Below are 12,928 nucleotides of genomic sequence, written 5' to 3'. Positions count from 1 at the left end.
TTAAAATGCAACGTTTCCATCAACAGATCTTCATCAGGCAAAGTAGGAACTGGCATAGAAGGCCTATATCACATGACCAAAAGGCCTAGTAATCAAGCACCTGCCTTAAACAGGCGGGGTGCACCCATGGGTGGCAATCAGCACAGCCACTAGGCCCAAATCTCATTGCATAACAACATTGTGCGAAATGCATGTGCTGGCAAAACACCAGTGCAGAAATATTGTGCAAAAATTCATGAAATAGCAATATATAGAATCACAATACATATAGAAATTAAGTGTATAGGAATTTATAATTAGCTGTCATACGGAAGACTATGGTGGAAATATCACAAGAAGGGTTTAAGATCAAAATACATGTTTAGACCCTTTGGAGAGATGGTGTCTAAGAACTCTATCAGCATGAGCACTCTTCACATGTCTGATGGCGCTCAGACGGCCATGGCCATTATTCAAACTGCAGAGATATACAGGTCATTTGCTAGAACTATTGGGCCTAGTTTGTGGTCAAAGTTTTCTCAATGGATTCCTGGTCAGAACCCCTTTTGGAACAGATTAAGACTTTGGGCATGTTATATTTTGGCCAAAAATTCAATATGGCCGCCGTATGGGCAATTCCATATCAGTTGGAACAGGTCCGACACCATGGTCCTCAGTTTTTCCTGATTTGTGGTCCAAATGTTCCTCCATGTCTCATTAGAAGAAAACCAAAATGTTAGCTTGGTATCTTGTTAAGTTTCTGAGATATGGCTCTGCAAATGTGGATAGACGTGTCCTAAAAAAAGGCTGAAAATGCTGAGCACCACTTTTTTTTTAAACCCCTCTCCTGTCTTAAGGCCACCATATTATTTTCTAAAAATGTGAACACTGGGGCAGTACCTTGTTTAGCTGTCCAATATCACAAAGAAATTACAGTCCTTCCCACCATTGAAGACTTATTTATCGAAACAAACCCATATTTTTTTTAAAGCAATGAAAAACAAAAAGCCTGTATTTGTTCTCTTATGGTCATGAATGGATAGCACTCACAATTTTAAAACTTTACATATAGTCCATGAGTAAGAGAACATGTTGAACAAAATTTGAGATGGTAAATTGTCGTATTTCGAGGCTGAGCCTTCAAAGTTGGCCAACATGGCATTTTTTCCTAAAAATACCAATTTTATTGCCTTTTTTTAAGGACAAGATGAAATGCAAATCCAACAATTATTTTTTCCTGCAATAGTATGCCACTTTGTAGACCATGTGAATGTGGTAGATCCGACCTGTCCATTTTAATATCCCCTCAGTAGGCCTACATGTCTGAAGTTAGAAAAAATGTGGTGATTTGTGGTTAGAAAAAGGAGGTGTTGGTTTGATTTGTATGAACCTCTTGAAAGGACAAGATGGGGTTTAAACCCATTTTTTTTCTGTTTGAGGGATCGGATTGCCATCCTGTAAACAGGATAAAAATGTTATATCCCATTTTTACTCTTTATTGATCCCTTAGAATATGTCCAAAAGTTGTCAAAAATGAAAAAGGCGACTAAATTGAGGGGCTTAAATGGCCAAGTGGATCAAGTCACACACGGCTAAAAATGTAATATAAGACAGATGAGATACTGAGGGAGAACACTGTGAAATGTATAACCCCTGTTACGATGGCCAGCGGACATAACTAAACCACCTTTGTTACTGTCAGTGGCCTTGTCCACTTGCAAGGCAAAACATGAGTGTTTGCGTTTGTCAAGCAGTTGTTCTTTGAGATCGCAGAACAGCAATTTATTGTGTCGTTGGACAGATAGCCAAGATATCCTTCAATTTCACTGCGCTCGTCTCGAACATGAAAGTTTTTTTTTGTTTCCGCTGCAATTAAATTCATACATTTTGAACTTCACCCGCCGCAAATAATTTCTCTGCGCTGGGAACGTTGTAGACAGATATTAGACCTATACCTGTTATTGATCTAAAGAGCCTATACATGCCTTAAGTTCGTCTTCTGTCTACAATATGCTCTGCTGCGGTCTAGTCACCAACTGATTATGAACGGGTTGAAGAAAAAGAAGAATGGATTTTGGCGTGACATTTCTTGTGTCTGCGTGAGAGCGTGAGATTGATGCTGAAATCGTGAGTGTCACGGCGGGAGCGTGAGAGTTGGCAACCCTGCATGAGGCATGGACCCTTGTGGATATGAAGAGGCATCTAAACACCTGCACATACGTCAGGGATGTAAAAGCCAATTAGGGAAAAGTCCTGACGTCATGAAGGCAGGGTCTAGGCTCCGCAGTACCTAGAGAGCTGCGGCGCCGCTGCTTAGCAGCCACCTTGCTCCGCCTTGCTCCCGCGATAAGTTAAGGCCATGTGATAGCAACTGCCGAGTCGTAAACACACCCATCTAGACCATCGTGGACAGATTTTCAACCATGTGCATCTTGTGCTGCGCAGTTCTGCACCATCACAAACTCGCCTAATGGAACAATCAACTGAGCGGATCAGCTGATGTGGGCTGGGTTTGGCATAGCCAATAAGAAAGTGACTGCTGACGGCGGGCTTGACTTCACGGCCTGCCAGAACTAACACGGAATGCTTGATTTTTATCATCTTTCATTCTCTTGGTCTAGTCCTGAAAATAGGCCATGTTCTAAGGGGGCTAAGGCACACCAATGATCAAATATAATCTCACCACCACTACTAGTTATGAAGTATCACACACACACACACTATTGCCGGCTATAAAAGGGGTGTTCATTTGTTGACAATCTAGTTGCATCTAGTTGCATCGAGTTCCTCAAATGCTGTGAGTCAGAACACATTTAAATATAGATTTGTATGTTTGATTATGTTTGTACAGATGGTACGGGTTGAGAATGCTCCTTTCTTTCCCGCACATCGGGACTCCCGAAGCATCGGGACTTTAATTAAAAGTGCAACCGCAAGGGGGCAACATAAGACCGCCCTAATAAAATGAAGGTTCGGCTCATACCGGAAAACACGGAAAAACCCGAAGACACCGCGCTGGTGACAAGCAGAGAAAAGAGACATCACGCTCGGCATGTCAGATTGCAGTTTCAGAGTTTTCGAATGTTTTACAGCGTAGGCTACCTCACAGCTGGCTCTCTCACTCGACGTAGCCTATAACTCAGTCAGTCCAGCAGAGATGCCAGAGCAACGTTTTGGTCAATGGAGAGGGAGAGAAATGCTCCGCATATCCGTCTCATTTAATCATTAAAATGAAGGTGATGACTGGGGAAATTATAATCAAACGACGTTTCAATAAACCATTGTTGAAATTAATGTAAATGGTTTTAGAAGCCTTCAATTCAACCTGAAAGACTCGATAGGCAACCTTAGATTAATTCATTACGGTTACAAGCCCGCATTTCCGTGAGTAGGCTATTATTGTCAAGGCGAAGACGAAAGAGATGGACAAGATGGACATTTAGTCTACATTTATGCTAGGAATACTTAGAAATGTGTAGGCCTATAGGCTATTTTAAAACGGAGGCATGTTCATTTTAACCGGCGACGCTGGGTAGCTTACCCAGCACTTTATCACAGATTTTGTCCCCACCACTTTTGACAACTGAAAATAAAATGTATTTAACAGAAATATCTTTAATATGCCTACATGCCTATCATGTCACTTTACTTATAACCGTAGGCTACATGCATGGAGAAGATCGCGCATTTTGTAACATTAACAATGAATGGTCAGATATGCGATAGGGCAGTGAGGGTGATTCATTGTAACATCGACCAGTAGGCCTAGCTCCGCAAAAGAAGTTTCTAGCAACTTAGAATATATGGATCTCGTTATGCATGTTCATGTTGATTCAGAGATAGACATAGACTACCGTGGGCTACTGTGCGTCAATATAACAGCATTTTATCATGTGGTGAATTAATGACTAACGTCAGTTTAACATGTCAGAACTTTTGATCGGCGTTTCAAGTGCATGCCGCGAATAAATGAACTCTACTGACTGAATCCTTTATATTTCTTGGCTAAGTGCGAAGAGGTTGACACTCGAACTGTGGCGTAACTGGTTGAGGCATCTTAATCATACGTCAGCGACCGGGGTTCACAACTTACTCTATGAACCTCCGGAACCCATTAAGACAAGAGGCATTATTTTATTAAAACGTTTTGCGATTTTTTTATGATTGCGATGTCTGCTGAAAAGAAAAGTTAATATGTGAATTCGTGGTTCAGCGCGCACACACACACACACACACACACACACATGTTTTACATTTACATAATAGGGCTCGGGCACACGCCTTGCATTCTAGGAATATCGCCGCCATTTGGTAGCGCACTGAACGTAATATCCATTCATTCAGATGCACAAGACAAGAAGCAGAAATCAGAGATGGGAGTAAGTCACACATATGCAAGTCTCAAGCAAGTCTCAAGTCTTAACCTTCAAGTCTCAAGCAAGTCCCAAGTCGTTTTTGTGAGGGTCGAGTCAAGTCAAGTCAAGTCATAGCTTAGGTCGAGTCAAGTCAAGTCAAGTCATAGCTTAGGTCAAGCAAGTCACAAGTCAAGTCATATAATAAGCTGGAAGACAACCATCTTAAAAGAAGGAATGAACTTGAACAAATACAACTTCTATGTCCACTACTCCTTCAAAAAGGCCTCACTCTCTCATACTGTATGTTGTGAATGTGTGTGTGTGTGTGTGTGTGTGTGTGTGTGTGAGGGGGAGAGAGAGAGAGAGAGAGAGTGTGTGTGTGTGTGTGTGTGTGTGTTTAGCTCATGTTTTCATTGCATAATATTTCATTAATAAATACCATACGGAAATGAAATGGAGACACTTCTATGTGATATACTACGATTTACTCTTGAAAGTGGCCCATTTCTCATTTATGTCATACATCTCTCATATAGCCTACTTATACATACATTTACAGTAATAGGGTTTGTGCATGTTGTTTGGCTGTTATACTTAATGATTTAACAGAAATAAAAGCAGCTAGCGCTAACAAACTAACAGCTACATTGATGTGGTAGACCAGGGATGGGCAACAATTTTTTATCATCACCATCAGAGGGCCAAATGTGGCTGCGCACTTTCGCACATCTGACATGAGAGAAGCTACAAAATAATTCTGAATAAGAATTAAATGTATATAACATACAGTATATACAATTCCTTTTTTTCATGCTCAAATGCATTTTTAATAGGCCTATACATTCCCTAACAACAAATACAAGTATTTTACAGCCACATGAGTGAAAAGTATTAATTTCAGTGCAAAGGGCTCACATAAATCACCATTCAATAATAGCACAAAACTGAAAACCAGTTAGTGCAACATAGCCTCATATTCAATGCATTTACTGTATGCTCCCACTCCATTTTTAAGAATAAACATTTCCTAACGTCCATGGTGAGAGTACAGATGTGATGTAACATCCATCACATCTGTAGCCTCTCATCCAACGCAAAGAAGTAGCCTAGCCTAGGGCTACTTGCAGTCATGCATGATTTGTCTCGGCTTCCCCTCGACATTATCGAGAATGTCAACAATTATGTGCGTCGGGACAAAGACCGTTTCGAAGTGTTTATCTCCACCAATGAGGTTATGTTTTTATCGGGGTTTGTTGGTTGGTCTGTATATGTTTGCTTGTTCGCAAGATAACTCAAAAAGTTATGGATGGATGCAAGAGGAGGTGATGTGTTCGCTTGGAGGAGGTTTGCGCACTCTGAGTGATTTTCAGATAGGCTACCGTATTTCAGTCAAATAGTCTGTTATTTGATAGGCGGGATCAATGTGAAACATGATAAAACTTAATGTGATGTAAACAGTAAGCTCTTGTCACGTTTGACTGATGGACATGGGATGTTAGCTGCCAGCTAACGTTAGATTAAAAAATAATGTGAAATTAGCTAGAGACGTTTCTTACTTTTCTTTGTGTAGTCGGAAATGGCGGATAAAATTTGACGTGGTGCTGAATGTGTCGGGTATTTTTGCGCTGCACACCTTGCACTCGGCGAATCGTTTCTTTTGTTGAGTTGAATAGTCTTTAAATCCAAATGTTATAACTGGTTACAGCTTCCATCTTCTAAACCCCGACCGCTCTACTGTAGATGGCGGGCGCGTCACCTAGCACCTAGTAGAGAGGTTGCCAGGTTCGCCCACATGCAACAGGAAATATCCAATCGAAAATAGTTTTTATTATTATTACTCACCAATTAACCAAGACAGCAATGACTTGTCGAGTCATTGCATGCAAGTCTAAGTCAAGTCTCAAGTCATGAGTAGCAAGTCCAAGTCAAGTCAAGTCTTTTCTCACTGTTGATCAAGCAAGTCACAAGTCCTCAATCTGGCGACTTAAGTCTGACTCGAGTCAAGTCACTAGACTCGAGTCCCCCATCTCTGGCAGAAATATAGTAGCGATTTATTCTTTTCCTCTTGCGATCGTGGGTTGCACTGTTACACCCCACTACACAGCAACATACTACCAAGAAGGCAAAAACTAAGTAACAGGAACACACTAAAAGGCGGGAGTAAATCCATAGTAATCCATAGTAAACTAAGGAGTGAAGCTGCCAATGTGGCTGTGCCCGCGAAGTTTTGATGTCTTGATCCCGAGCCCTAGTGTCAGGAAGTGTCTGTCGAGAGAGAGGGGGAAGGGAGGCAATCGTCCTCAATGCCGCATATAGGTAGGCTATAATGTCTAGTGAACTGGTTAGACAAGTGTGGGGGAGGGGGAATGATCGCACAAGACAATTGCTCTTCATGAAATGGGTAGTCTCACAGACGTTTGTCGATGTTTAAACGTAGCCTACTACATCACTTGCGAAATCGTAAAAAGACGTGGCACATAGAATTATTAGGCTACTGGATTTAATATAGCAAGTCCATAGACTTTGTTCATCCTATATTAGCCTATATTAAAATGTAATGTGCTGCGGGGAAGCATTGGGGAAGTCAGTTTAAGTTGTCCTGTAACAATTTGCCTCTTATTATAATCAAGAGTATGCAGCCACTACGCACATAATAGCCTAGGTTATTACCCCATGCAAAAGAAGGCCTTAAGTTAACGGACTGAAGGCCTGTTTACATGTCAAACATGCATTAAATCTAAGAAACGAAAAACACAAATATCATGTATTGTGTCGTAAACAGTTAATGACTTCGTGGCTGGCCACTATGCGCAACTGCATCGCGCAGTGAGCTGAAGGATAGGAGGACCGACACTTATTAACACAAAGCTTTGTAAAGCACTAACAACCACCCCTCAAAGTTCATTGTCCATAAGTCCAAACAATAAGTATAAAAATCCGACAATCCAAAACGATAACGAGATCTCCCAGAAACAAAAAACAAGTTTGTTGAGTAGCCTAGTCCTTCCAACAATCTCAGCTTTTGCGTTTGTTAGATAAAAGGCATTCTGTCCTGCTGTATTCCAATGAGAAAAAAATCATCCACAAGGTAGGCTAAGGGTCACGGTAATGCAGCATGCAGGAATCTATACGCACAAAACGAATGAATGGGTTATATCGGCCAAAACGAATGAATGGGTTGGGAGAGTCGTCTGGCTGTGTCAGCAGACTGCAGTCGGTCTCGAGGGGTTAAATAGCGCACATACTTGAATTTTAATCTGAAGAAGACCACACGGTCGAAACGTCATTCCTTTGTGATAAAGAAAATAAAATCAAATCAAAAAAGAAGGATTTCAAGTGTGCAAACCTTTTTCCATTTTTTATGATTTAGCCTACTCTTGTTCTGCACCTTGACCGGGGATGTGCACAAACTTTTTTACTACACTTGAATTTTAAACCAACTCTTCTCTAGCCTATATCCTATAGCCATACTTTAATAATCAGATGTTATGCTCATTTTTGTAGGCTACACCTCACCGGCAAGCACGCACGCAAATGCTGCTTTTGCACATCTACAATATTGGCCAGGCTATATAGAATAGGGTCATTCCACGCCAAATCAACCAGAGCCCACGCACTTGCGTCTCAAAAAAATCTGAAAAAAATACCATGTGTGCCTATGTTACCCAGGAGACACTCTGTAAAATGTTTTTGTGCTAAGATCAATACTTTTCAAGTAACAGCCAGTTTTACAGGGGGAGGGGGGTGTCAAATTTGTTCTGCCTCTTTTTTTTGTCAAAGTTCACAAGCTCATTGCTCAAGAACTAGAATCTGTAGGAGGCTCAAATTTTGCAGGCTGGTGCATAAATAGGAATAGTATGCAGTAAAATCACCACGAGTAGTCTGGATGATCCTGCATGGTCATAGCAGTCCCTCAAAGTTGATCAAAATGTTATTGGAGTTTTTGGCTGGGTTCTGTTTAGGCCTTCAGAAGACACATTTTTACTCAACATAGACTCTTGGGTTTTTTTTCTTATTGAGATAAGTAGAAACACTCTCCGAAAAAGCAATGAAGAGAAAGGAAAATCCATCAGGGACTGAACAGCAGACCTCACAAGTTTGAAAAATAAATTTGGATCTCATATTCAGAGCACCCTAACACCTTGTGGGAATATACAAAGATTTTTTTAATATTTTTTTCTATAGTCTGCATTACCTCTTCTTTTTAAAAACACCAATTTGACTTGTCTTATGCAAATCTTTCTTTTTCATTTCCCACCCTGAACAAGGGCAAAATGCACCATAGAGATCTATTGAGAGATTTGTTTTGTATAGAGTAACCACTAGGTGCCACTAAAATCACTGAATCACTGAAATTGCCGGGTGGGGACAAAACATATTGATCTCAATGGTGCATGTTGTCCATGTTTAGGGTGGAAAATGAAAAAGAAAGATTCACATAAGACAAGTCAAATTGGTGTTTTTAAAAAGAAGAGGTAATGCAGATTATAGAAAAAAATATTTAAAAAATCTTTGTATATTCCCACAAGGTGTTAGGGTGCTCTGAATATGAGATCCAAAATTATTTTTCAAACTTGTGAGGTCTGCTGTTCGGTCCCTGATGGATTTTCTTTTCTCTTCATTGCTTTTTCGGAGAGTGTTTCTATTGATCTCAATAAGAGAAAAAAAATCAAGAGCCTATGTTGAGTAAAAATATGTCTTCTGTAAGCCTAAACAGAGCCCAGCCAAGAACTCCAATAAAATTTTGATCAACTTTGAGGGACTGCTATGACCATGCAGGATCATCCAGACTACTCGTGGTGATTTTACTGCATACTATTCCTATTTATGCACCAGCCTGCAAAATTTGAGCCTCCTACAGATTCTAGTTCTTGAGCAATGAGCTTGTGAACTTTGACAAAAAAAAGAGGTAGAACAAATTTGACACCCCCCTCCCCCTGTAAAACTGGCTGTTACTTGAAAAGTATTGATCTTAGCACAAAAACATTTTACAGAGTGTCTCCTGGGTAACATAGGCACACATGGTATTTTTTTCAGATTTTTTTGAGACGCAAGTGCGTGGGCTCTGGTTGATTTGGCGTGGAATGACCCAATAGGCTTTTAGGACTGTATTTTGCCTTCGTGCAACTTTAGTTGTGCTCAATCTAAATTGTCCAATCCAAATATTGTCAGTAAGGATAGGTCATATTACCAAATGGCGAACCTCGACAATTATTTAGGATTTAGAGCCGTGTCCATTACGCATGCAGTTATTTGTTAGGCTATTGTTTTATTTGAGTGTTTTTGTCTACCATGGCAAACATAGTTGAAACGTTCGCTCTAAACTTATGTATTTCCAATCGGCTTTCACAATCAGCTACAGCTGCGCGGCGCGGCGCGGCGCAGATGATCGCCATGAAAACTTGCAATGTCTTTACAGAACTGCTTTCACTTCCCCGAGTCGCGAACGCAACATGCACAACAACCGATATTTAGCAAACACATGTATTTCCAGCTCTCAAAACCGATGAGGTCCAGATCTCAGTGTCCTCATAGCTGCCTACAGCCATGCATAGTAAGCCTAATGATAGCCTAATAGTTATGACATTAATAGCCTATTAATGACCTCATGTCGGAATGGCACGTTGTTTGAAAAAAAAAAAAAGTTAAATAGGCCTAGGCCTACCGCCGAGTGGGGATATGTCGGAATGAACAGCGGATACCAGCTGGGTTGTAAAACATTACTGTAGGCTATTCGTTGATCTTATCGATGCAGTCCTTGCGGCCACTTCTCCCCATCGTAGGAAACTTTCTGCTTAGTGTTGACAACACAAAGGCCTTCACGTTGTGTGGCAGTGCTTGCTTGCCCTTCGATCCATCCCAGTTGGTGGTTTTGCACCTGTCCCTGAGTTATAGTCTATATGAGTAAGCGCTTATGCTCTAACCGCATAATAAAAGAAGCACCTGCAGCAGTGCTTATGGCAAGGCTATTAAAACCTGTCACTGAGCTATGGACAACCAGTTATGCTCGAAAATTATCATAATAACAGACACACCTAATTGTATGGCTCTACGTTTAAACACATCAAATTAGCAAGCATTTCCGCAGCAACGTTTGCTTTCTTTTTCTGTCGGTCCGCGGTTGCTTGGTCAATTGCGCAGCAAATTGACCATTACATTACTTATATATTTCTTATAACGAAACGCGAAGAAAAAATACGAGGACTGACCATCTCGTTTCTCCGCGTTTCCCCCAATACCATGGCGACAAAGAGAAATAAATATGATTTGACATTTAAGCTGATTGCTGACAAATTTGCCACACAATTCGGGAGAAGCAGCGGACAGGAGCGCCACCACAAGCAAGCACTTCTAGCCCAAATTAACATGGCAACGTTGCCTATGACTAAAGTGTCTAAGTAGGCTAGTCCTACTAATATTACATTTGATTGGTAGCATGTTTGTAGCGCGCCAGTTTACCCATCCCCTACATCAAAACAGCTTAGAATCAATCAAAGAATCAGCTGTGTCGGCGTTAGGCTGTAGGCGATTTTCTATAACCATTTTCATTAATTTCAACAATGGTTCATTGAAACGTCGTTTGAATAATTTCGCCAGTCATCACCTTCATTGTAATGATTAAATGAGATTAAGGAGTCGACTATTGACGGATATGCGGTCTTCATCATTTTGAAATGCGGGATGAAACTTTCTGCCACCTGGTGGTTGTTTGGGTACATTGCCTTAGCCTCGAAAAAAATCGGCTTGACGGCCTGCGGGATCTCTTCGGGAGTCCCGCGGGAGAAGGTGCATTCTCAACCCGTACCCACTGTAAGTGTCTGATAGTACCTCTACATTATGTGGCCACTATGAACTTTGACATTCACCATTACTGAAGTAGGATGGCAGTACGATAATAAACAAGGACAAAGAGGTTCAGGGTGCTGGCATGACTTTGCCAAACTTTTAATGGCTTCAACATTATCTACAAAGACAAAAGCATGAGGTCAACCTTTCAAAGTAAAAACACACTCCACTAGAAATCCATGCACAATTGGTAGCATCACTCAATCAGTTATCAGTTTTTCTTTTTTCAGAAGGGATCATCTAGTCTCATCTTGAGGTGAGATATTGTAATAATTGCTTTCCCTCACTGACACTGATGTGGTGTCCTGACATTTCACTTCGTTCTTTGTTTTAGATAAAAAATCACATAAAATTGTCACTCAGTTCTCCAGAGGGTTCCGGTGTTTTCAATTTAGCAAGTTGTGCTAAAGTCCTGTCACGTTGAGAGTACTTTTGTCTTTTCATGTATGGATCCTTAGGTGTCTCTTGAGAGAAGAGTTTTGAGTAAAGGCCTTTCCACATTGTGAACATGGATATAGCTTTTCTCCAGTATGGATCCTCTGATGTTTTGTAAGATTATTTGCATGTGTAAAAGCCTTTCCACACAGCAGACACGGATATGGCTTTTCTCCAGTATGGACCCTCTGATGTTCTTTGAGGTACAACTTCTGAGTAAAGCCCTTGCCACACTGCAAACACTTGTGTGGCTTTTCTCCAGAATGGATCCTCTGATGTCTTTTGAGGCTGGAGTCTTGACTAAAGGTCATTTCACATGTAGTACACTGATGTGGCTTTTCTCCAGTATGGGTCCTCTGATGTAGATTGAGATTAAACTTCTGTGCAAAGGCCTTTCCACACAGTAAACATTGATGTGGCTTTTCTCCAGTATGGATCAGCTGATGTTTCTTGAGATCACGCTTTTGTGTAAAGGCCTTTCCACACTGTGAACACTGATGTGGCTTTTCTCCAGAATGGATCCTCTGATGGGCCTGAAGATTGTTCTTATGTGTAAAAGCCTTTCCACACTGCAAACACTGATGTGGCTTTTCTCCAGTATGGATCCTCTGATGTATCTTGAGATCACACTTTTGTGTAAAGGCCTTTCCACACTGCAAACACTGATGTGGCTTTTCTCCTGTATGGATCCTCTGATGTATCTTGAGATGACCCTTTTGTGTAAAGGCCTTTCCACACTGCGAACACTGATGTGGCTTTTCTCCCGTGTGGATCCTCTGATGTTCCTTAAGAGTGTACTCGTTAATAAAGGCTTCTCCACACTGAGAACATTGATGTAGTTTGTCAACAGAATGAGTATTCTGATGGCCAGTGAGCAGCTCCTTCCTGGTTTCCAACTCCTGTGATAATCTCTGGTATGACGTCTCCTGGCTACATGAGTGCTTTTCCTTCCTGTGTTCTGATTTAATAGCTTGATTCCTTTGAATGTCTCCTACAACATAGCAAATCGAGTGTTTACAATAAAATATTTTCAGGTTTTATGTATTTGTATTTTGTTTTGCATTTGTTTTAACATAACACCAGCTGTTCAGAAACTCACCTCTTAGAAAATATTCTGTGTCATCACGAAGATCTGAAGAAATGTCTTCCTTTTTAATTTCTTGTAATGACATGAATATTTCAGTCTTACATTCATGTTCCAGTTCAGGTTCTCCATTCTCTTTCTGAGTTGTAAACAGATACTCTTGTAGGAAATCATCAAATTCTTCTTCACTCTCCTTCTTTACTGCCGTTAGCTGTTCAGATCCTGACAT

At 40.8% G+C, this 12,928-nt stretch overlaps 1 protein-coding gene across 1 annotated transcript; it reads right to left on the bottom strand.

Annotated features, from left to right (window-relative positions):
* Window positions 1–11,379: 11,379 nt before the first annotated feature.
* LOC134078974 (zinc finger protein 501-like) lies at window positions 11,380–12,928 on the bottom strand. Its single transcript, XM_062535138.1, has 2 exons — window positions 12,715–12,928; window positions 11,380–12,606 (listed from the first exon to the last, which is right to left on the bottom strand). Exons 1-2 carry the CDS (start codon window positions 12,926–12,928, stop codon window positions 11,621–11,623), a joined length of 1,200 nt encoding a protein of 399 aa, XP_062391122.1. The 3' UTR covers window positions 11,380–11,620.

Source organism: Sardina pilchardus, chromosome 4 (genome assembly GCF_963854185.1).
Source record: "Sardina pilchardus chromosome 4, fSarPil1.1, whole genome shotgun sequence".
NCBI lineage: Eukaryota > Metazoa > Chordata > Actinopteri > Clupeiformes > Clupeidae > Sardina > Sardina pilchardus.
This window is presented reverse-complemented; position numbering and strand designations above follow the sequence as displayed.

What these genes read in the sequence shown, in the direction of transcription:
- LOC134078974 (XM_062535138.1), bottom strand. Translation starts at nt 12,928, where the DNA reads ATGTCAGGATCTGAACAGCTAACGGCAGTAAAGAAGGAGAGTGAAGAA. An exon ending in CACAGAATATTTTCTAAGAG is followed by an intron (nt 12,607 to 12,714) that starts GTGAGTTTCTGA and finishes GCTATGTTGTAG; the next exon opens with GAGACATTCAAAGGAATCAA.